The sequence below is a fragment of the Dysidea avara genome, chromosome 6, assembly GCF_963678975.1.
Source record: "Dysidea avara chromosome 6, odDysAvar1.4, whole genome shotgun sequence".
Taxonomy (NCBI): domain Eukaryota; kingdom Metazoa; phylum Porifera; class Demospongiae; order Dictyoceratida; family Dysideidae; genus Dysidea; species Dysidea avara.
In genome coordinates this window covers 32,210,469-32,234,257 of record NC_089277.1, presented here as the reverse complement: position 1 = coordinate 32,234,257, position 23,789 = coordinate 32,210,469, and the positions used below count along the sequence as shown (strand labels likewise).

General features: G+C 37.6%; 1 protein-coding gene and 1 long non-coding RNA gene across 7 annotated transcripts in view; one reads left to right on the top strand and one right to left on the bottom strand.

Moving 5' to 3' along the window:
* The first annotated feature begins 4,670 nt into the window (after window positions 1-4,670).
* The window catches only part of LOC136257944 (uncharacterized), a 29,499-nt gene continuing 10,380 nt past the window's right edge, over window positions 4,671-23,789 (top strand). For 3 of the 6 annotated variants that reach the window (XR_010702415.1, XR_010702416.1, XR_010702413.1), the window contains exons 1-9: window positions 4,671-4,805; window positions 6,015-6,128; window positions 9,250-9,322; window positions 9,469-9,542; window positions 10,270-10,457; window positions 21,044-21,413; window positions 21,929-22,075; window positions 23,241-23,295; window positions 23,431-23,509. This is a non-coding gene — a long non-coding RNA (uncharacterized lncRNA). Of the gene's footprint in view, window positions 4,806-6,014; window positions 6,129-9,226; window positions 9,323-9,468; window positions 9,543-10,269; window positions 10,458-21,043; window positions 21,414-21,928; window positions 22,076-23,240; window positions 23,296-23,430; window positions 23,510-23,789 lie in introns of all 6 variants that reach the window. The other 3 variants (XR_010702417.1, XR_010702414.1, XR_010702418.1) reach the window with 3 other exon arrangements.
* LOC136258364 (uncharacterized) lies at window positions 11,386-16,228 on the bottom strand. The gene is made up of 3 exons (XM_066051679.1): window positions 16,019-16,228; window positions 14,670-15,108; window positions 11,386-14,084 (listed from the first exon to the last, which is right to left on the bottom strand). The coding sequence occupies exons 1-3, from the start codon at window positions 16,226-16,228 to the stop codon at window positions 11,386-11,388; spliced, it is 3,348 nt and encodes a 1,115-aa protein (XP_065907751.1).

Genomic DNA, 23,789 nt, shown 5'->3' with positions numbered 1-23,789 from the left:
TTAATATTATTGCCTCAGTTTACAATTTTTGCTATAAAGCTTGTCTTTAAAGGATAATAAGTAAGCAACTGTTTGTATTAAATATACAGGAGCAGAGCCAGGAGCTGGCAAGGGGAGGGACACAAACAGACTAAGTTGTAGGCGGTTGGGGAAAGCCAGATTCTCTTGTTAGTTGCTGCATTAATTTTTTGAAGCTGCAAAATTAATGATCACCACTTAATAGTGTCTCACTGTTGATTTTTGACATTTTGGCTTTTGCAGACGGTTGTGGAGTCTTAAATGCTGTGTAAAAGGCTATGAATCTCTTAAACAACAACATGATAATTATTTTAGAGGCGCTTAGTACGCAGGAAGGTGCTGGGGGCAATTTCATAGCTACCTGTAGTTTGACTTTGGTTTCAGGTGAATTTGTAATAAAATGTGCATAAAATGTGCATAAAATTATTGTTTTCATGAGTTAACAGATCTAGCCCTGAAATAAAGTTTAGTATTTTAATCAGAAGTATGGTTCCTCCAAAAAGTGGAGGGGGGGAGGGAATTTGCCCCAATGCCCCATCCTGGATCTGCCATTGATATAGACAATTTTTTTTTCATTTTGGCACTAATATATTAGCCATTATTCTGATTGCTATAGAGTTACTGACTGCTCTCATTTTAACATTGTAGGACTCATAGTACAACATCATTTTTCTGACTATTGTGCTAAAATTATACCAGCATAATCCCCAAAGGGTCTAATATCTATACTGTATACCTCATAATTATGTGCTGTATTTGTCAAGAATATGTGCTTCGTATAGCTGATTGATTTCGAAGCCAAAAGTTTGGCAGAAAGGGTTTTCACAGGTATATATAGGACATATAAATGTGAGTAGATTTGCGAAAAGGCCTTCACACACATCCAGTTACCAAATTTGACAATTTATAATGTCAGATCAGAAAGAGCTATTATTATATTGACTTGAAATTTGGTCAATAGTGTGCACCAACTTAACATAGTTGAATATGTGGTGAAAAGTACAGGGTAATGTGGTATTTGAACACTATAAGTTGTGGTCTCCCAAGTTTACGGAATTAGATGTGTCTGGAAGTCTGGAAGTCTGGAAGACCCCTTTTCGCAAATCTGGTAACAAAATAAGGAGAGAATATCAAAACAGTTAAGATTCAAAGTAAAAGGCTATAAGATAAATATTAAACAGCTCTTCTGGATTAGAAGTACAGTTAACTGGTGATTGGCTATCCTAGTTAACTTACTTAACTATTAAATAACTACTGCAGCTAAGCTTGAGAACATGTGCATGAGAGAACGATAATTGTACTCCACATCAAAATACTGGCCATGGATTATGTAAAGGTGAATTTTGTTTTTGATTATGAGAATTTATTTTTAAAAAGATTTTGGGAAATTATGCTTTTATAAAAGAAATGCCCCCACCACCCCCAAAAAAATGCAATGATGGGATAGATGCTTTTGTGTGTATAGCTACAGTACATATGAGTGTGCTTTAGCTAGTAAGGATAACTGATCCAGTTACTATGAATGATATTATGCTGATACACTAGTCACAACAGTAGAAGTTACATAAAATACTACACACATACTACTAACTGTATGTTCTATTAGAGTAGTTTAGTTTAGTTGACTGCTTTATTAGTACTTCAGCAAAACTTATTATGACTCGTGTGGTATTATTACATCATGATAACTGTGTCCTATTTATTATAGAGACTAAGGAGAGGACTTGTGATGAAAGTGCAGTCTCGTTAACTGCTGTCACAGCATAATTGCGACAGGCCTGCAAAAACAGGGCATGTAGGTACCTAAAATTTGTCTACTTTTTCAAACTTTCATTGCCCATAACTTTTTATACCACTGTGCTATGTTCATGCACCATATAATTTACTCTAAAATATATAGTATAAGTGAAATAGAGCCATACCTTGAGTAAGATATCTTATTATAGCCATAACAGATCATATCTTAAACATTTAATTGACTTTATACTAAAGTTACACAATACAAATATACAAATATTTTATTCCAGCACTGAGATAAGACCTGTTATGTGATGGGGTATAGTTTGTCCCAACATGCCCTGTTTTTGCAGCCATCGCAGGTATGGTCACAATTTATGCACAAATACTGATTCAACTATGTTTTTGAATGAAACTAATAGTTCAAAAATTTTACCTAAGCTGAAACAAAAACAGACCACAGTGAATAACATTGGAGTCATTTATATTTTGAGGTCTATTTTGTCTCGTTATAGGATTTTTTTTGAAATAGTTGTTCCAATACTGACCATTGAAGATGGAGTTAGTTAGGTAGTATATATTGCAATTGGAACACTATTTTTGCTGCGTGTATAAACACATTAGTAGCAGCATGCTCCTGGGGATATAGATCTGGGATCATGCCACTCACAGAGAATTATTTATGACATTGAATTTGGATTTACTACTATAAAGTAGTTATCACAAAATAAATTGAGTTCTGGATGCAACTTAATATGAAAATAGTGAATTGGAAGGAAGGAAATAATGTGGACTTCAATCTGCATACCAAAAAATATTGCTTCTCAACTCTAGTAGCTAAGATCATAGTGGAAATAATTACATTAATGACTCTTACAACTAGTTCCGTCATCAGAATTATGTGTAATATGCTCAATAACTATGCCAACATGTAGCTGAGTGCCTTTGAGCTATACTGTTGTGCCACAGAAAGACCCACAAATATCAATACCAGGCCTGCATGCATCAAATTAAATATGCCAGCATAATAAAACTGGAGTGCTATACCAGCATAATTCTATATAACATAATAGGTGGATATTTCAAGCTATGGAACTTAATTCCATGAAAATAGATTGATTACTACCTAATAGAGCAGTCAGTGGAAACTGCAAACTGCAATAATAGCACTTAAATGCATTATACATAGCTCCTTAGATCGATATACTCTCTAATATATAGAATAGTCACTTTGTAGTGAAATACTCTAATACAGCATTCACTGATTAAAATGTTCAAAGATTATTATAAGAAATGTTATTAACCAGGAGCATAATGTAAGCATAATGGGAGTACTGAACAGCACAATAGGTGGAAATTTTGGGAAATTCCTAAAAGCATTTTATATTTGACTCAGGTGGCAGGCCTATATAGCACAAATGTTTAGGAACATAATATTGTACTCTCTTTGTCATGACATCACATACTTGTCACGATGATGTATTACACCGGTATAGAGCTATATAGCTAACTTTTGAATTATAATATGACATTGCACATACATACACAAAGTATAGACAAATGAGATGAGAAGTGTAGCTACTATTAGCTATATCTAAACCAGTTGTGTGTTCTAACCCTCTCATGATCAAGGAATAAACATGGAAAGTATACAACAAGTTTGTAGCTTCTGTTGAAAAATGAGTCTGTGCAGTGGTCACCACATGCATACAAGTACAGCATACCTAAGAGCTGGCAAGGACAAAAGGGTAGGAGGTCACTATATAATGATAGTGTTAATACACTAAACATTATCACATCTATAAGTAATCTAAATAAACAAAAATTTTAAAATCACCAACATCAGCACTGATCATGGTCCATAGCTACACCCAGGATATAATACATCTATACAGCACCATCACAACATGCAATGTTGACTTTAAAATTATTCACTACATCTTGGTACTAACTAGTATAGTTAGCTAATATTATTTAGAGAATCTTGATTGTTCATGTGCATGACTCATTTGTCATTCTATACCTCCAGGCATGGTTAACATGTATAGTATATGAACTTGCTATATGATGCCCTGCATATAGCTAGAATGAATTGACAGCTTCAAATTCTATATACATGAACGCTTTGCAAATGTCCCATGCACAGATGTCCGGTTAAGAAAACTGGATACATGAAACCGATCAATAAAGGAGGGATAATTATCCCAGATTCCTCATGCATGTTGAAGTTACTAAGTATTATAGCTAATAGCTATACAGGGTAGCTGTTGCAAACCTCCTGACTCTGAATCATTAGCTATGGCATGATCATTTTACTGTGCAATATATTGACTCAATATATATAGCTAGCTATACTCGCCTCACTATAATTGTAGCTAGCTATATAACTGTTACAAAATTAATGTACTCAACACCATATTAAGCACTGGAAGAAGCACAAGGGTTTAATCATACTGGAGCTTGTGCATGATTGACAATTCACATATATCTGGAGCTAACCAATGACAAACATTTGCTGAAAAATCAGACTTCACATGAAATGACTAAAAAGTGGAGTTTCGAGTAGCTATATAACTCAATCAGTCTGGCAGGCAGGCCTGGTATATGGTAGCAGGCAGGCCTGGTATATGGTAACTTTTATCAGTGGCCATGAAAATGAAATCATATTTTCACAGGATATCATATTCATCCTGAAAACTGATGAAAACTCATTTAAAAATTAGCTAGCTATAATTTTCAAAAAAGCCTAGTGAACATGCACTGAACTAGCCTATAAAATATTATATTATGAACTCTTGGTATAGTATACTCATTGGATGAGTTTCATGATGAATATCCTAATATGATCCATGACCACTGCTACCAACAAAACTTCCAAAGGTTGTTTATTGGTTCAAGCATATGGGTCAAGTCAGCTCCAATAGTGTCACGTGCTGGCACGTGTGCATCGATTCCGATTGATCCAAACTCGAATCCAAAGGATTGACGAACTGTGGCCTCCAATACTGAGTCGCGTTGCGTTTACTTGTGAAATATGTGTTTTGTATCAGGTAAGATCACTTGTGTGCTTGTGTATATGTCGCTCGTGTTTGTTTTGCGGATCTAATTTCGCGATGTTTTTAAGGGTCTGGTAATGTTTATAACTCGCACGAGCTATTTCTTTGTGACAACTCACATGAGATTTCATTGTTACAGTGTTGTGACATTCATTTTCTTGTAATATTCCATTTAGCGCCTACTACCAGATACCTCAACTCTCACGCATTACGCGTGAGACACACTCATTGGATTGTTGTCTCACGCATGGTTTTCCATCTCACGCATTGCAATTTCTGGACAATTAAGCTCTTATGTAAGTTAATTTCACTTCAAACCTCTTGGAAAAGTGCCGAGGCTAAACAGTGCGGCTCTAATGGCTAAAAATGGAGAAGTATAACTGAAAATAGCCAAAGAAAGTTGCGAATTTTGCAATTTTTACAGGAATTTTTCTACTAAGACGAGACCTCATGCATGAGTAAGCAAATCTCACTCATTTTAACCTCACGTCTCACTCCTAGTGCACTTTACAGGTTGAAGTCTCTGCTACTGTGCTGCATGAGTGTAAAGCCGTTCATCCAGCCAGTGGATTAGGCCACTCCAAATAAATTCTCTGTTTCCCGTCCTGGACTCAGGCACATTTTCATGCAGACGGGCGGTCCATTTCCATTATTTCATTATAATATTGGTAGCTTTTCAAGCCATTACTTGCTTAGTAAAACTATAAAAAGCTGCATAAAAGCATGCTTAAGCTTGTTCTTTCCTTTTTAAGTTGCAAAATAGCACAAATGTGAAGTCTGTGCTGACGTGATAGGCTGATAGCACTGCTGACATGTGAGCTGAAAATGTTTCAAGATAGAGTCTGTCAGTATAACAATAACCGGAAAATAATGGAAGAATGCGGAATAATGGAATAATTTAGAGCTGACAGTAACCAGATGCTGGCGGTGGATGGGTATTTGGAGTGGCCTTACTCTAATTGACATGATAAGTCTCAGTAACCTAAGATATTGTTTTTCTATTCATAGTTTCTAGTATTGTTGCTGGAGGATCAAGTAGTTGCTTATTTGTTTACTGCTGTCAAATTTATTTGGCTCTTATGCTCACAAGTTGTTATGTACAATCTATGTGTAACTGTACATGTGTGCCTACGTGTGCCTACGTGTGTCTGTATCTTGTAAATTAAATGTCTCTGCTTAGTATGTATGTTTAATATTTTATAGATACTTTCATGAGAAGCCAGACCAGTAATGTGGCAGACATTAGCTAGGCCAGTAGCTGATGTACTTGCAAGATGGCAAGATGTTATAGCTGGAGAAGCTTCTACTAATAGTCAGGTGTGTATGCGTGTGTGTGTTAGTGCACATGTGTAGCTGTAACATCACTGGGTTTCTAGGGATACAAATGCCATCTGTTCATGTCTCACTCTGTGGGTTGAGACATGGTATAGCCTCCTGATGGTTGAATCCCAGGAGGTGTGCTGACTTGTGTCCCAGTGCTGGTTCACTAGAAAGCCACAGTAACTGAAAGAGTTGCTTTGCCTGTGCGTGCGTGCGTGCGTGCAAATGTGTGCGTGTCCCTAACCTTCACCTATGAGGCATGGTACAGCATTCTATAGCCTCTGTATTGAGTTACGATTGTTCAGGCATTAGTATTTAGTTTCAATTTAAAATTCAGTAACTGTAAAAATGCTAAGCTGTTTTAGATGCTCTGAGGACACATTTTGGTTTGATTATAAACCTATATGCTGTACCTGTTCCACTGCCCATGCAAATGTTCCTATTATAACTTTGACTAATTTTTACTGACAACAGTGTTCCTAGAGTCCTTTTTAGCTCCCAACAATTTGTGTGACTTTCCTAGCTAAATTCTACATTTATATACTCTTAAATTTGACACTTCTTAATAACAATGCAAATTTAAAGTTTTATATTTTGATCATGCTACAGCAATAGGTCATCATAAGATCATGTCCTACTTCCACTTGGTATACCATGTCACTGTGATATATTTGTCCTTGATCACACATCACACATCATAGTCTGCATGATACATGTGCATATGAAAGTGAGTGTTCGTGAAAAATGCATACCTTAAAAAATACGATCAACTTCACAACACAACCAGCCAGTACATTAGTTGTTTTTTAAACCAGGCGCATGCCCACAGCCGGCCTTCGGCCGGCTGTGGGCGTGCGCCTGGTTTACTGTAATTGTTTCCGTAAAAGTGTGTGTGTGTACCTATCTATGTACCTATGTTTGTCCGTACGCACCCACGTGAGCAAAATCGTTTAATAACGGTGAAAGCAGCTTTTACGTAAGAAGTAAAAGTGAAATGAAGTCTGTATTAAACTTCTACACAGGTGAACTTTGCTCTGAGGTGCTTTCTTTTCGGCGGACTGAAATACGGGTGTGGTGACTTTCCTCAGACTACCTTCCCCTTGAGGTTTTCAGACATTTAGCAACTGAAAAACAACGGTGCAGGCCTCGTACACTGCCAGGAATAGCCTATCGCTTCGAGTTGAAAGGGGGCGTATCCCTTACGTACGCGAACGAAAATGAAGAGCAGCTTTGAGGCTTTGTCGAGAGAATTTGTGGGAAAAAACATGTTAGTCACACTATAAAACCGTTTAGAAGATAGTTTTGTGCGTAATATGTTGGTAAAAGCGGTTTATTTAACAAATGCTTCCTTAGCAGTGCATAGCAACGTAATTGAATGAATTACGAATATTTCATGAATTACGAGAAACAGCTAATTATATTATTGCACAACCCAAACTACCATATTGTAAAGTAGTAATACATAGTTGGTTAATTCATAGTAGTATATACTGTCTATAGTTATTCCAGATGAGTTAGCTAGCTGCATGGCGCCTGGTTTTTAGAAGTAGCACAACATCAACTTGTTATCATTGTTATTGGAATTCAGTTATTTATGAACAGTAACATGGTGTGTGTTATGACATCATGCCTTACCCTGGTGTACAGTACAGTTGTGAAAAGAATATTAATGTTCCTTTCAATCACACAACTGTTATGTAAATCTCTTAAACTAGCCAATCTAATCCTGTTGGTTGTTCTACAACTAGAAATAGACTATATGAACACTCACCAATAGTCTGATCACTGAAAATGAAGTAGTTTAAGCATATTTAAGATAAACAATCCATGAGACATACAACTATATAATGTTTGGTTGAAATATTGCGTGTGCTTGTATGCATGCGTGCGTGAGTATGTCTGTGTGTGCGTGCGTATGTGTATGAAAAATACTGTGCAGTGCCTTGGATGTATTGAGACTAATTCATATTGGTCTCTACCCTCATGCGGTATTTTCCATATATGGTGTTTTAAAAGTAATAAATGCAGTACTACCATACTGTATGATCATAAACGTAGCCTTTATACTATAGAGTATTTTTCTACAAGGTAGCTGTATGTGTACTTTGGTAGAGTTGAACTATATTGACACAATGACAAGAATAGAACATGTTTAGAGTACCCGTGATTTGTACACAGAGAGTTTTCTGGCTTACAAATTCCATCATCAAATATGTTGAACCACTTAACAAACAAGTGGTGCACATCACTTGTTACTGTTCACTGTTATTTGGTGCACACAATCGCGAGTTTGTGCTTGGCCCACATGTTGGGTAGTATTGTTGGGAGATTTACTGATGAATTAGTGTCTGTGTGTTTACATTTTGTGTGTTGCCTTGTGGCTTTGCTAGTTAGGGTGATGAGAACACAAGGTTTTAAATGGTGGAACACACTTGTAGTGCTTACTTAAGTTTTATGTACACTGTGTATTAATACTATTTAAATGCAGAGTTGTGAGTTATAAGCTGAAGTTTGTTCAATGTGGTTTTCTGTGTGCTACTGTAAAAACTGAAGGACCAGTTTTGATTTAAGCAATTCGTAATAGTACACATTGTGTGAGTATAAGTAAGTAGCTACACAGTTGCATATAGCTGCAAACACCCTTAAATCTGTGGACTTGAATTTGATGTCACTTCAGTTCAAGACGTATCCTTTAGTCACCATAGCAGCTTCAATGCATGCACCATGGACTTTCATTTTGAGTTCCTTTTTGTTCTAATTCTTTATCTACTCTATACCATGTAGTTGTTGATGTGTAGTAACTTGTCATGGCTACAGGTTTCATTTAGTGTTTGATTTCATAGGCTGACTGCTCTTACCACGTACGGATAAACATAGATAGGTAGATAGCACACACAAGTTGTTATGAAAAGAATTTCAGTAAACCAAGCATGCGCCCACAGCTGTAGCCTTTTGGCCAGCTGTGGGCACATGCCTGGTTTAAAAACATTGAAACAAGGGAGGTAAACTACACCTGCAGGTATACTGGTGGACATTTAGTTATAGACTATTTTTCCATATCCCGAGTGGTAACTTGTTATTGTTACTACTAATAGCCACACTGTCATCTAACACACAGGATGAGTTCAAGTCAGGGACCTATTGATATAAGGAGCTATGTACATAACATTTAATGGGAGATGTGTAGCTTGGTAAGCTGTTCTGTGTTTGTTTGAAGGGAGTTTAGTTTGGTAGTCTATCCCCTTTATAGCATAAAGTTATTATTGCATTAGATTTTTGACTGTCAATTTTCAGCCTGGAATTTTACCACTTTCTAATGTTGCAATTCTCCTTGTAGTTGATTTTAGCATAACACCTGTCTGATATAACAGCACAAATGTCTCACATGTAACGAAGAGAAAAATGTTACTGGTGAGTATTAATTAGAGTATTGGTGAGTATTAATTAGAGTATTCCTGAATATGTATACAGAGCCTGATTTCTAGTTAATGTCTGAACACTTTAGGAAGATTTTGTACAGTACTATTGAGCATGTCTGACCAAATAATAGGATATGTCAGATCATTTTCAGAACACAATTTCAGGCCATGTGTATATACATGTTGTAGTGTTTGTGGTTTGGTCACATGTCAGAATAAGTTCAATCCCAACACCTCAGTTAGTCTGGTATAGACCTCAGTATCAATATCAAGTATTCTAATATGTGAATTACATGTCATAATTGTTGTACGAGTCTCACAAACCTTCCTAAATGACATTACCACTGTAGTTAGTAATCCTTTGTACAGTGTAACCTCCCTTATCTGGACCTCTATTATTGGGGCACCTCTATAGCCCAGACAGCCCAAATTGGTCATGTGGCTTGTAGTTTATTAACCATAATGAAGTTTGTTTAGATCAAAGCACAAGGAGGGAGCCTAAAGGTTACTGTTTACCTGTTTGGTGGCTTGTTTGGTTTACTAATAATAACTACCACTTGGTTGCTAGGTGATAATGCATTTTTACAGCCCAGGGAAGTGATCATGAATGCTCTGTAGTGACTTTCCCCTCTGCCCACTAAACTGCATAGCATTAACTGACAGCAATTATAACATTTAAGTTAGTCACTTTAGCACATTAATTAGCATGTTATTGTTAGTTGCAGACATTTCTGAGATACAGACAGTGGATATATACCAGACCACCCAGATAAGAAAAGTTCCACCGTACTTTAAATATGAATCATGCCCCTAGTGATGTGATCGTTGTCATGACAACATGTATTGCTATAATAAGGCACTTGAAATGGCTGCAGTAGAGAAGAAAAGAGCAACTTGTTACCAATGGGTAAGTGTTTGTGTTTGTTTACCATATTTACTAGCTTTGTATGCACTCACGAATACATAGTACCGCAGTGTGCATGACAGTGTGGTACTATTTGAAGGGTTATATCTTAGTTGGACGTGACTAAAAGGCGGAACGGACCCCGAAACGGACTCGCGAACGGACTGGAATACACAGCCTAAAACGTGGATTTGCAACAGTACAACAGTCTAAAAACCTTTAGTACACAACAAAGCTATTACACAAACCTACACAAACCTCTAAATGCGTATGGAAAGCAACTACAAAGTATGCTCGAGCCAATAATAAGCCCTGCGCTTAAAACTAGTGTTTAGTGCGGTGCTCTTGTATAAGATTTATGACTCACGGTTTCCATGCCTTTGTGACAGTATACTGACAGTTCAGCCCGAACAAATACGCCTTGTACTTTACGTGACGAGTCTACAGTGAATCATTTCCAATAAAAGCACAGTCGTGTTCCTTACGCATGCGCATGAAACCTCTTGGAGCAACCGTGGTAGCCAACTTAAAACATTATTGCGAAGCATTACAACATTAACCACTATATAGTTGTGCATTTCACTAATCTGAGATTAATACTATTATAAAACTAATGCCCAGCATTAGTTACACAAGATACAAAAAACTGAACAAAAAAAGCATAGCTGTACAATACTAAACAAAAACAGAGCTATTACAAACTGACACAGACTTGATACATTTTATGAACTACACATTGAAAAAAAAGTAGCTACCAAACAATCACACAGGCTACAAAACTTACAATATTAACACAAAATAGTGAAGAAAACAGCAAAACAGATGGTACATTTACACAAAAATCACCAAATAAATCAATTTTTAAACACAAAATGTTCTAAGCCATATACGAAGGTCAGTCAGTCAGTATATCAAAAGCCAGATACAATGGTTAGTGTAAGCCAAATTTAGAAAGCACAGCATAATGCTGTGCTGTAAGGTTTTCCTTGACGTCTGATGGAAACACAATACTGTTAGGATCAAAATTTGCAGCAGCAGCAGTAAGACATTCTATCTTCAAGTGATAATGCGAGGCACTGGGTTTGGCTGGTACTTTAACTGCTCCATCTGAAGCCACAAATGGACGACACTCCATGCGACAAACAATCAAATCATCAGGAGCAGTTGGCAGTGAGTTGTCAGACATGCGAAGTGATCCTTTACATCCTTGGCATCTAGAAATTCTATTTGTAATAAACTTCAAAGAAAATGGATTGTTTGTATCCTTTGGTGGTTCGTACACTGTTTGAAAATTATAAGAGTTTACAGGGCTAGGCATAGGAGCAGATTGCCAAGCGGGCTGGTGGAACGGCTGAATTGGCGTGCGTGGCTGATATGGTTGAAAATGATATGGCTGAAAAGGCAAGTACTGAGGTGATCCAAATGAGTAACTACATTGAGGTCCAGATCCAAATGAGTAACTACATTGAGGTCCAGATCCAAATGAGTAACTACATTGAGGTCCAGCACAATGTGATTCTGATGAGCCCATAGAATATGACAAATGAGATTGGGATTCTGTTGATCCAGAAGACACAAACCAAGGTGCTCTAGGCGAAGGCTGAAACTGTTCATTAAACTGGATATGAGTTGGCTCAGGAGATAGTGTCTGAGAACTGCTTCTTAACGTATCATTAGATTGAGTTGCCCTAATGCTGGAACAAGTTTTAAGTGGAGGGTTTGAAACACGAGATCGTTTCCTAGTGTTTGTACCTGGTTTTGCTCCTGGTCGCTTCGGAGCATCAAGTGATCGTGCAAGTGACCACAAATTAGCACTCTGGTTTGTGCGATTATACCACTGAAGCAAACGTACAAGCTCACCAGATTTTTCAGCCACTGCTAACGTATGTGAACAAAGTGACTTCGATTTGTAGTTTAAACAGTCACATGTGATCTTTCCACTATCTAGTACAGCAACAACATGAGGTTTTTCAGGACAGCTGAAGCTAGCAACCATCTTGGAGTTTGGTAAACCTGGTGCAGGTGTAATAGATCCTTCATCAACAGCCAAGTGAGCAGCCTTCTTCCACATACTTCCAAATACCTCTTCTGAGAGCCCTGCTTCCTTCCATGACACTGATAGCGGAACAAAATTCTCCTTTTGATCATCTGATAAAACTTGGTTATCGTTACATTGTGAAACTGATTCCTTGTCACTGTTACTGATTAACTGTGCAGCACCCGAAGAATTTTCTGATGAAGATGTGGTTAACATAGATGTAGTTGGTGCTTTCACAGGAAACAATTGAATCTTATGAATTTGATTAATACATCTTTGTCTGTATGACTTGGTTTCCTTCACCCAGCTTCTAGGATTTTGTTTGTATCTACTGTAGGCATTGGACACAGCAAATGGGCCAATATCCATGGTGAATGCACTTTCAATATCATGGGTTTGGCTATCCACTCGTTCTTTCATTTCCTGGCAAAATACATGTAGCCCTGATTTCTTGTAATCTACTTTTGCCTTGATCCGAGCATTTGCTGATTCATTAGGATTATTAGTGTACTCGACAGGGATAACCCCCAACCCAACAGCAGAACGTAATGGCTTCAACATCTTCTCCTTAAAGTTAGATGCCTGGTATGTCACAAACCACGAATAAAACTTGGCATCTGTTGAGCTTCGTATACACATCTCTCTACTATCCCACACCTCTTGAAGTTGTGAAAGCTCTTTGTCAAATTGTTGAGGAGAATCACAGTCCACAAGCCCACAAAACTTGTGTGTTCCCTGCTGCTGACCAAACACATCAGTGATGAAGGCATTCGCATAATCTCCTGAAATTCCCAAATCTCTTAACTTGGCAGAAATGCGATTTCGCACATGTATAAAGCACAACAAGTGCTGTGCTTGTGGAAACTGTATGTGAAATGCATCGCCTATTGCCTTTTCTCCATCCGTATCGTATGCTACTAAAGAATTCAGCTGTGGAGAAAGACCAACAATGCCAGAAGCAAGGAAATGAAAGGATTCCATGGTTTTCTTTTGGTGAATCAGCATTGGTCCCACTAAAACAGGAGACTTTTTGGTGTGTCGGTCTATCAGCTGGAGGTGTTTATATGTAATGACTGTTACACTAAATTCACCTAAATTAAAGGTGGGATCGATTTCAAGCACACAACATTGATTAGGATCAGTACAAAATCTAGCCATGTCATTAAGTTGTCGGCTGTTGGCTAGCAAACACATGGCATCTGGTGCTGCTTGAACCATTCGTAAAAATGGATCAGCTCGTGATTGCTGTTGCTTGCATTCTTCCATAACAGAAAACAACGGATCTTTTACAGTTGGTTCAATCTTCAGATTACTTTTCGCATTAGCAACTTGCTTCCTGTTTCTCGGCAATGATCCACAGCTGCTGGCATTCAAAATGCCACCACACTCCATGACGACTTTATTGTATACCTTCGTCGGTCCAGTTGTACCATCAATGACTTGGTCTTTAATCCTAGTCAACAAACTTTTCTTAGAACGGTTGAAAGAAGCAGATCCTTTCTTTGAATTTTTGTGTGGTAGACCTTTCATATCAGGGTCTTTGGGGTAAGAGTATTGTAAAATACAAATTGGATGTAATTTCGCTTTAAAATCTATACACAAAATAAAAGTATGCCATAAGTGATGCACATGTAAATAGACATTTTTAGTATCAACTATACAAATGTGCCTTTTAATGGTTAATCACAACAAAATAGTAAATTTAGTAGCACAGAGCACAGACCCACTAAAGTGGTAAGATTTTTTTACTGTTGGTATAGTTAATACTTTTTAACTGACTAAAATATATCATCAGAACAAAGAGTTAATCTTGGTATACGTAGAATGAAAAATGCTAGTACTGGACAATATGTGTCCAGATGAAACGCACCTTCATGCTGAAAATTCTTAATTGATTATTTTCTTACACTTGTAATATATATGGTCTATGCATATACACATACGTAGTATAGTTTGGGATACATCAAAGTTACCATACTTAGGATCCTACTGTTATCACATGGTTGTTAGGATATCACATGCATTCTTTCAGCCAAAAGGGAGTGACCATATATGTTTTGCCTTGTTTAGTCATTTCCAGATAATAGGTGAACCGTAGTGCTGTTCACAACAGTACACGCAATCACATTTTTACACATACACACATATTATGCATAACAGAATGTACTCTTACATACCCTCAAGCTCGAATAAGCGACGGCCTACTCTGTTGTCCTCGGAGTGCACCCAATAGGTACGTTTCAACCGATAAAAAGAGTGTTGCTTCACTGGTGGTTTAAAATCAAGAACTTCAACTTTCTTAACCGCATCACCTTGAAATTGAATATTACAGAATGAAGATTTAACTCCTCTATTTATCCAGACTCCTAAATCATCAGATCTTATGTCATCACGCTCGTCAAGTTGGGATAAATCAACAAGGAAGGTATTGCTGGTTGAGCAGCCAATTGGTTGCTGTGTGCATACCTCCTCATCATTTGCTTGAAGTATCATCTTTACTGACTGAGCAACCGTAAGGCTTACAGGACGATGATACAGTATAGGGATTGCTGAATTTCCTTCAAAGTTATTGGTGTGTTGTCTCCCTAAAAACCAATTGTTTGAGGTAATTGATAGCTACGCAAGCCATATTAAACAGCAGCTAAAAACAATACTCATGGTTACAGCACATGATTATTATTCAGCTATGTACTGTATGGTTTCTCCTTTTTGCTAACGTAAATAGCATTGTTTGCTATCTTAATTGTTCAAGGCCTACCTACACCAAACATTCGGGATTCCTCGGAAGTTGCTTACTTCAGACAATTCATTATGTTTATGTGTGTACAATAGTCTTTTTGTGTAATTAAAATACTGTCATGGTGTATTCCACACACATATATTCTTTTCGGATATTTGCTTTACAGCAAGTGAACAAATCAAAAAATGTCTAGGCAATAGCTAGCTCTCAAGATACCAATCAATACTGCTCTAGGGAAATATATAAATTGCCAACTACCATGAAGCAAACGTGAGTTACGTGAAATTGTTTACGTTGTGGTAAAGCATAACTTTACAGTAGCCATTTCAAGCACTTAGGCATTTGAACCTTTTCCTTGGGCAGTCTAATCAGTCTTCTTATCAGCTGTATGGAGGTACTTACAACGCCATCAAGAATGAAGCATACTTTTTCACTTCCCCAATGCCTGTACCAAATTTTGATGGTCCGTGGTCCATAAATTTGAAGTTATTGAGCAAGAAGGAAGACTGTTAGGCATGCTCCATATAGCAGTAGTCATGCGATGGCAGCTGGTGCTGTTTGCCAGTGAATTAACCAGAGTTATGTAGTTAAAGCATGAATAAAGTTTGTTGAATCAACAGTAGCCTGGTAGCATAGTTTAATAGAGCTCATTTTGCTAGTCCCCTGAGACTCTTCGCTATGGCCTATGGTTTCCGCTTTTGTTCGCGCATGACCACAAACATGCGGTCCAATTAACTTTATATGGCTGCCCTTAATAGGTTCAGCGCCACCTTAAATAACACTCACCATCTTTGTCTCATCACAATTAATGTCTGATTCCTCTTCGCGCACAACATCATCGTTTTCCGCTTCGCTTTGCTTGTTTGGTTCACCCTCTGTATCGCTTTTAACACCCATGGTCACGGTTTCTTCATCACTCTCGTGTTCTTCCCTCTCGCTTACTTCTTCATCTGATATCACAATCACATGTACAGGGTCGACTATGAGTACTTCCATGTCAGCACAACACTACATGGTGTAAGTATACAACACGAGGTGATACCCAGTTGTGCGCATGCGTAAGGAACACGACTGTGCTTTTATTGGAAATGATTCACTGTAGACTCGTCACGTAAAGTACAAGGCATATTTGTTCGGGCTGAACTGTCAGTATACTGTCACAAAGGCATGGAAACCGTGAGTCATAAATCTTATACAAGAGCACCACACTAAACACTAGTTTTAAGCGCAGGGCTTATTATTGGCTCGAGCATACTTTGTAGTTGCTTTCCATACGCATTTAGAGGTTTGTGTAGGTTTGTGTAATAGCTTTGTTGTGTACTAAAGGTTTTTAGACTGTTGTACTGTTGCAAATCCACGTTTTAGGCTGTGTATTCCAGTCCGTTCGCGAGTCCGTTTCGGGGTCCGTTCCGCCTTTTAGTCACGTCCATCTTAGTTTCTAAAAATAATTTTTATAGTACCGCACTGTACTTTAAATACTCATTACAAGTGTTCTCGTATCTATATGGTATTAATCTCTATGTAAATAAGTGTCCTGGTAAACTTAAAGCCCACAATCATGCTCACACCCCATGCAACCATTATACAACTCAAATGCTACAAGAAATGTCGAAAATAAAGCATAAAAATGTATTAATTACCTAGAAACCAAGGGGAAAAGAAACCAGCTAAAAGGTAAACAACAACCTTTAGACTCCCTCCTTGTGCTTTCATCTCACCCAATCTTCAATATACAACCAACTTGACTAATTTAGGTTGAATGTACTTCTCAATATGAGAGGTTCCTCTATATAGGCATCCTAATAAATGACACACACACACACACACACACACACACACACACACACACACACACACACACACACACACACACACACACACACACACACACACACACACACACACACACACACACACACACACACACACACACACACACACACATACACACACACACACACACACACACACACACACACGCACACACGCACACACCAACACACACACACACACACACAGATGCTTGTGTACACACACATACACACAGAGAGCAAATGTTAAGCTTCGGTTGCCATATACACATTCACAGAACACTTGTGCTGTACTAAGGAGACAAGAGTTAGTATAGGTAAATCAGGATTAAGACTGGTATCCCACTTATACGACCATCTGCATGACATGTGGACATCACTAAACTACACCTCATCACATAACAGGTCATATCTCATTGCCTAATGGAATATCTGTAACTTGTAATGTATAGCCAAATGGTAGGCTAATAAGAGCATAGCAACGTGTAGTGTAATGGTATAAAACAAAATGGTCTTAGCTCTGAGGAGATGTCCTTTAATTACAGAGGTGTGGTTAACTTGTTAACAAGTGATCTGATTGGTTAATTGTTTGGTATACAATTGACTGGAGTAGTACTACTAACCATTATAAGATAGAAGCCATGTTCATACATTTTAGAACAAATCGACAAGGTTTCTACCTGATTTAGTGACCCAATGACGATGCGGGCAAGCGCTACCCACATCATCAGAGGGGCACTGGATAGCCTAGAAAGTGGCACTGTGGGTATACTAGCATCAAGATTTATCCTTTGAGGTGTCAGCACCACACCATAGTAGCTACTATGCCTGGATGAGCACCGATGACACTTGTCTAGTATAGAAAGTAAGCTATAACAAGTGGAAAAATGGCTGCTAGCATAGAGAGATACCCATCGAGATTATTAATTGTGTCAGTGCACACTAACATTGCAGCATGGTATATAGTACAGTAGCTGTACTGAATCGGTGTGTCGGCTCGTTCTAAGTAGTTTAGAAACTTTGTCTGAGTGAAGCAAGTACAGAAAGAGTGAAAGAAACTAGCAAACTGGCATCAAGATCCACTCTTCGAGTTGATGGTGTCAGCACCACAACTTGTGGCACTAGTGCATTGGCCCAAATGATGTGTGTCTTGTCCAGAAAGTAAGTTAACAGTAAGGCTATTGTGTATTTGGCTTTGCCGATGCTCGTTTGATCAGTGTAGCAAACAACCATGAGCTAGGCCGCAGGTTACTTAGTAACCCTGCTACAGGTTTCTATTGGATTTAATACCCTCATTAAGCCTCTAGACATCAAAGGAAATTATGTGTAAATTTTCTAATCATATAGTAACACAACAGTACTGTAGGATTTTTATTCTGCCAAAAAGTATTAACCAAAGGCCAACTATCCTTCACAACAGCTTGGCAGTGTGGTTAGGCATCGTCAAGCCCAAACATGTATAACTGACCAACAAACTGATGCTTTCACCGATGCACAGGTATATACATTTATTCACTGTATCAACTTAAGACAAATAATCTGAGTGTAATAAAAAAAAGTAAATCTAAAGTAGTTATACAGGCACTATACTGTTTGCTGCATGGAAACAGCTCCTGTGTCTTACTTCTTGTAACAAAAGTAACACTCCTATAGATTGATGTGGAAGTGGTGCAATCATTGCATGCATCAATCAGCATCAGATGCAATACCAAAGTCAGTAAGTAGAGTAAAGATCATACTGTATACGCTGTACTAAAATCAGTTTTTACTAGGAGATGGTAATAATTTTGCTAGCTTGAGGATGTTTTGATGGATAGCATCAGAGATTTTTCTAGAAAATAATTTGAGAGGGGGGCAATCCAAGTTTTTCAGAAACAGGCTGGTTGAGGCAGAGTTCAGGGGGGGCAAAATTATTTTCAGGAGTGGCAAAATGCCCCTTTGCCTCCCCCCCCCCTAGAAAATCCCTGATAGTATACATCATGCTAGTATTCCAAAAATTCTTGTGTCCATTACAGAGAGGTTACACTGTAATACAATATGGATTACTATGACTTGACTATACATACATCAACAGTGACACATTTAAACACCCGTGTGCCAAGTTACAAGTTACAAATTAGTGAATTTGTTCAGATAGATAAAGACCCGAGCTTAGTTAGATTACTCTAATAGAACATACACTAACATTGTAAACATGTAACAAAGACTCTAATAGAACAGTCACATCAACTGTTCAGATAATGTGTGTGTGTGTACATGCGCACGTGAGTATTGTTTTTGTGTACAAAGCTACAGATATTCCATTAGGTACTGAGATATGACTTGTTATGTGATGAGGTGTAGTTTAGTGATGTCCACGTGGCTGGTTATATCATAGTGGATAATATGTGGGGTATTAGTCCTGTCCCAGGAGGATTTACCTTATCACCTTGGTAGTGCACAAATGTCCCTATGTTTCTGTGGTGTGAATACAGCAACCAAAGTCTTCACAATCGCTGTGGGTGTGCATGCGTGAGTGTATGAGTTTGTGTGTCTGTGTGTACGTGCATGCATTCTTGTGTATCACTTATTAAATTTTGTTAAATGTAGTATGTTTAAACAGTGTAACCTGTAATATTGAGATGTACAGTGTACATACAGCCTAAAAAGTAGCTTATGTTATAGTTAAAGCACTGCTGTTTGTGTGTACGGACAATACAGCACGAGGGAGTGTGCTAATACAGCACGAGGTGAAGCCAAGTGCTATGTTTGCCTCGAGGCACCCCCAAGTGCTGTATTTTTCATACACACAAGCATAGGCAGTGCTTTAAGTGTTATATTGTACTTCCTGGTCGTCTGGCTTGGAGCGATTTTCTCTAGTCATCAAATTGCTGTGATTTTTGGTGATGAGAATATCAGTAAGTGTTCATATAATCTATTTCTAGTCGTAGAATGAACTAACTGGATTAGTTTGAATAGTTTTAGTGATTTACAATGTCACGCACATGATCAACCATGCTGTCTTAGTGGAGTTGTGTTTAAAAAGCTTTGTGATAGACAATCAGTAAGTGTATTCCTAACCGTAGAACGAACTTGTAGGATTAGTTTAGTTGTTTTAGCAAGTTACATTGTGTTGTTTTTGCAACATTCCTTAAATAAATTCTCCTCGTAACTGTACTGTATTTGCCCAAGTGTGCTGGGAAGCAGTAAAACCCGGAATATGGAATAACGGAATCAGCGAAAGTTATATTCTTAACATTTTAATATTATTTATACTGTCTACAGCATTTCTACAATACTCACCTCATAGCAATTCCACCGAGAATGTGATCACGTTGGCAGACAACACTAAGGCGATCCTCAGGGCAATCTTTAAATAAAACAAGCACAAAACTAACCACTCTAGAATAACCTATCTAAGCTAAATCTAATACAGTTTACTACACAATCGTTACAACACTATAAGTTCTTTCTGTTACACTTGCTTACACCAGCCATCACACACGAGTAACTGCCCGAATTTATTAGAATCATACTGCATAAGGTGATGGGAGCTAAACACAACACTTAACCCTTCGAGTTTATATTAAACTTGTTTGGCGATGGATAACTAACAAATATGAGGAAGGTTAGCTAAAGTAGATTATCTCAGAGTAGATTTCTAGGTGTAGGGATAGGTTAAACTTATTTGAGGGAGGCTGTTAAGACTAAAAGTTGAGTTTGAGACTGTAATTATCATTGTCTAAGTCGGTGTTGTTAAATGTTGGCGTACATTTAGAAAAAAGTATAGGTTGCCTGTATACATAATTATTTTAGAATTCTGTATAGTACAAGTGTTTATCACATTTGTGAGTAAGATTATCATCTGTGAATGTTGAGGCAACAGATGTGCTAGGTATTTGTGTTTAATTATTGTATCACTACAAGTGCAGCTCCCACTACTTTTGGTATGACAACAATTCCACAATATTATATTCATACAAGTTGTGATGATACATTACATGACTGTGTTCTACTGTAGTGAACAACAAGAGTTGGTAAGGATGTTACAAGAAACAAGTGGAGTCCTGAAGAACTATTACAACTAAAGATGAATTGTATTACATTGAAGCCAGACTGACTAGCAAGGCTGAACACATCAAGATCATCAACACTCAGTCTAAATGTCGTCAACACAAACGTCCTGCCACTCATCATAGAAGCTCTTCAGTCACCATTCCTGCTGATGGAGAGGTAGAAATTATAACAACAGTTAAACCAAAACAGTCATCCTGCCCAACTACTATTAAGAAAAATTGTAAACTTTTGTACAACATGAAATCTCTACAGAACACATTACAACGAGATGACCTCAGCTGGAACTAGACCATCAACTCTTCCATGTACAACATGTATGAAATATTTTGTATCTGATCATCTGTAAGATGTGTGGAATTATGTCAGTATAGTGTGATAATGTTGAAGTTGTCTAGTCATTCCCAGTATTATGTTGTGTCTTTTCATATTAACATGATTTGTTCCTTGCTCATGGTCAGAAGATTCAACTATCATACATTTCATTACATGTGTCAACATGGATACCAACATGTTAAACCAGTTGCACAAGTATTGTCACTCCTTGTGGAAGCTGCCATTTGCATGTTTTTTAATGTAATTGTAGTTAAACAATGGTTATACTGGAGCTATAGCAAAGTGTAGGAATTTGTGCTACAGTGTACACCCTAAGAACCATCAATTGTGGTCATTAATAGTTGACATGACATTTGCAACAAAGCTTCGAAGCTTCGGTAAAATTTTGAAAAGAAGCTTTGGAGGATGTATTTGTACATTCGTTCCAACCCTAATATAGACCATATAGACAATTTCATTCATTAATTTAATGTAATTATTGATATTTATGGTGTAGTTCAACACCCTGAGTGGTCAAGGTGACTGTCAGCAATCAAGATGAGGCTGTGGAAGATTTCAATGTCATCTAAGGGATCATAGAGATTGCCAGTTTGGCTGATTGTAAACATGAGAACATCATGTTGATACTTTTGGTGCTACTAAGGTGTGTTGGTAGCATAATTAGACCACAACAATTCAATCTCTAGGGTGACACAAAACATCAAAATGACAATTTTCACCATACATCAGGCTGTTGACATGTGGCACAGCAATCATGATGTAACTTAGCTGCTGTTTGACATGTAGCTTATTGTTCAGCCAGTGAAAAATGATAATTTTATTTTACTAAGCTACATACCAACTCTGTACTTGCTGTTTCTGGCCTGAGAAACATAAAATTTAGTTGAGATGACCTTGCAAGCAACTGGTAAGGTAATACATGGAGTGGTCTAAATTAGTTAGACTTCACAGCACAGAGTTAGTGATAGTGTTCCACTGATAATCAGATTAGTACTGAATCAGAGTTGATACAGAGAGTAGGACAGGCTCATGTTTGTAATAGTGTTGTGCAAGTACTGAAAGTATTTCACATGAGCTGAATAAATAGACCATGAGTGGAGGCCTAAAATGCCTTCAGAGTGATCCAAAGCTCTTCCAACAAGTTTGTATGAAATTTTTAATTTGACTGATTTTTTGGTAACTGATACTATCTGCCAAATGTAGCTCAACTTTGGTTGCGGCTACAGAATTAAGTTTGACATCGCTTCAGCCCAAGATGTGCTCCTTGTAATCATGCATCAGGGACTTCCCTTAGTCATCCTTTGTGACCCATTTCTTATACTGTTTAAGTGTTGATGTGTAGTAACATGTCATGGCTTCAGTACTGTTTATAATGAGAATAGTGTGTAATTTCCGTAGTAACTGGATTGATTACAGAGACACTTTTCATACTGTCCTTCACTATTAACAGTGTATAACAGGTGGTAGATAACTGATAATGAAGTGAAATAGTCACTCTGTGCTGTTTAGTAAGGAGACATATTCAGTCACACAACAACTAGTTGTTATGATGTGTCTAGTGTCATTCTTTCCTTCTGTTGTGGTCCACCAGTAGTACAAAAGTAAACAGATAAGTATACACTGTATAAAAAATATATCACATTTGAATAGGGATCATAGAAATAAAAAGCAATGAAATAAGATAGGTCATCTACATACACCTGTTGGTGGCGGTTTAATCAATAGTTATAGACTATTATTTTTCCTTATCCTGGGTGGGTTACTTGTTGTTATTACTACTAATAGCCACACTGTTATCTAACACACAGGGTAGAAAAGACACACGAAGAGGGACCTGACATTTGATGGAGATGTGTAGCTTTGGTAAGCTGTTCTGTCATGTGAAGAGGTGTAGTAGTTTGCTAGTCTATGACAGCATTAGATTTTTGACTGTATCCATTTTCAGTCAGGAATTTCACTGCTTTGTAATGTTACAATTCTCCTTGCAATTGATTTCAGCATATCACCTGTCTGAAATAAAACTGCACAGATGTCTCAATTGCTATGGAGAAAAGTTCTTCATTGGAACTTCTTACTGGTGAGTATTAATTTTTGTGTATGTACATGTTGTAGTGTTTGTGGTTTGGTCACAAAGTTTAATCCCAACACCTCACTATCACGAACCTTCCTAAATGACATTAATTTTTTATGTGTGAATGTCACAAACAATTGATATACACAAGTCGTATGTTGAGTAGCTTTGAACCATTGGAGCCACAACTGACAAGGTGGTTTGTACTGTAATTCTGAAGATTTCCAAATCCTTGTAATATGGAGAGAGCATAATATGGTCGATAGTTCACTGTATCACTTATTGC

Bases quoted from the DNA above. Each gene is read 5' to 3' on its own strand.
- LOC136258364 (XM_066051679.1), bottom strand. From the start codon at position 16,228: ATGGAAGTACTCATAGTCGACCCTGTACATGTGATTGTGATATCAGAT. The intron at 15,109-16,018 runs GTGAGTGTTATT...TGGCTTGCGTAG, and splicing joins ATTGTGATGAGACAAAGATG to CTATCAATTACCTCAAACAA. The intron at 14,085-14,669 runs GTATGTAAGAGT...TTTTGTGTATAG, and splicing joins TCGCTTATTCGAGCTTGAGG to ATTTTAAAGCGAAATTACAT.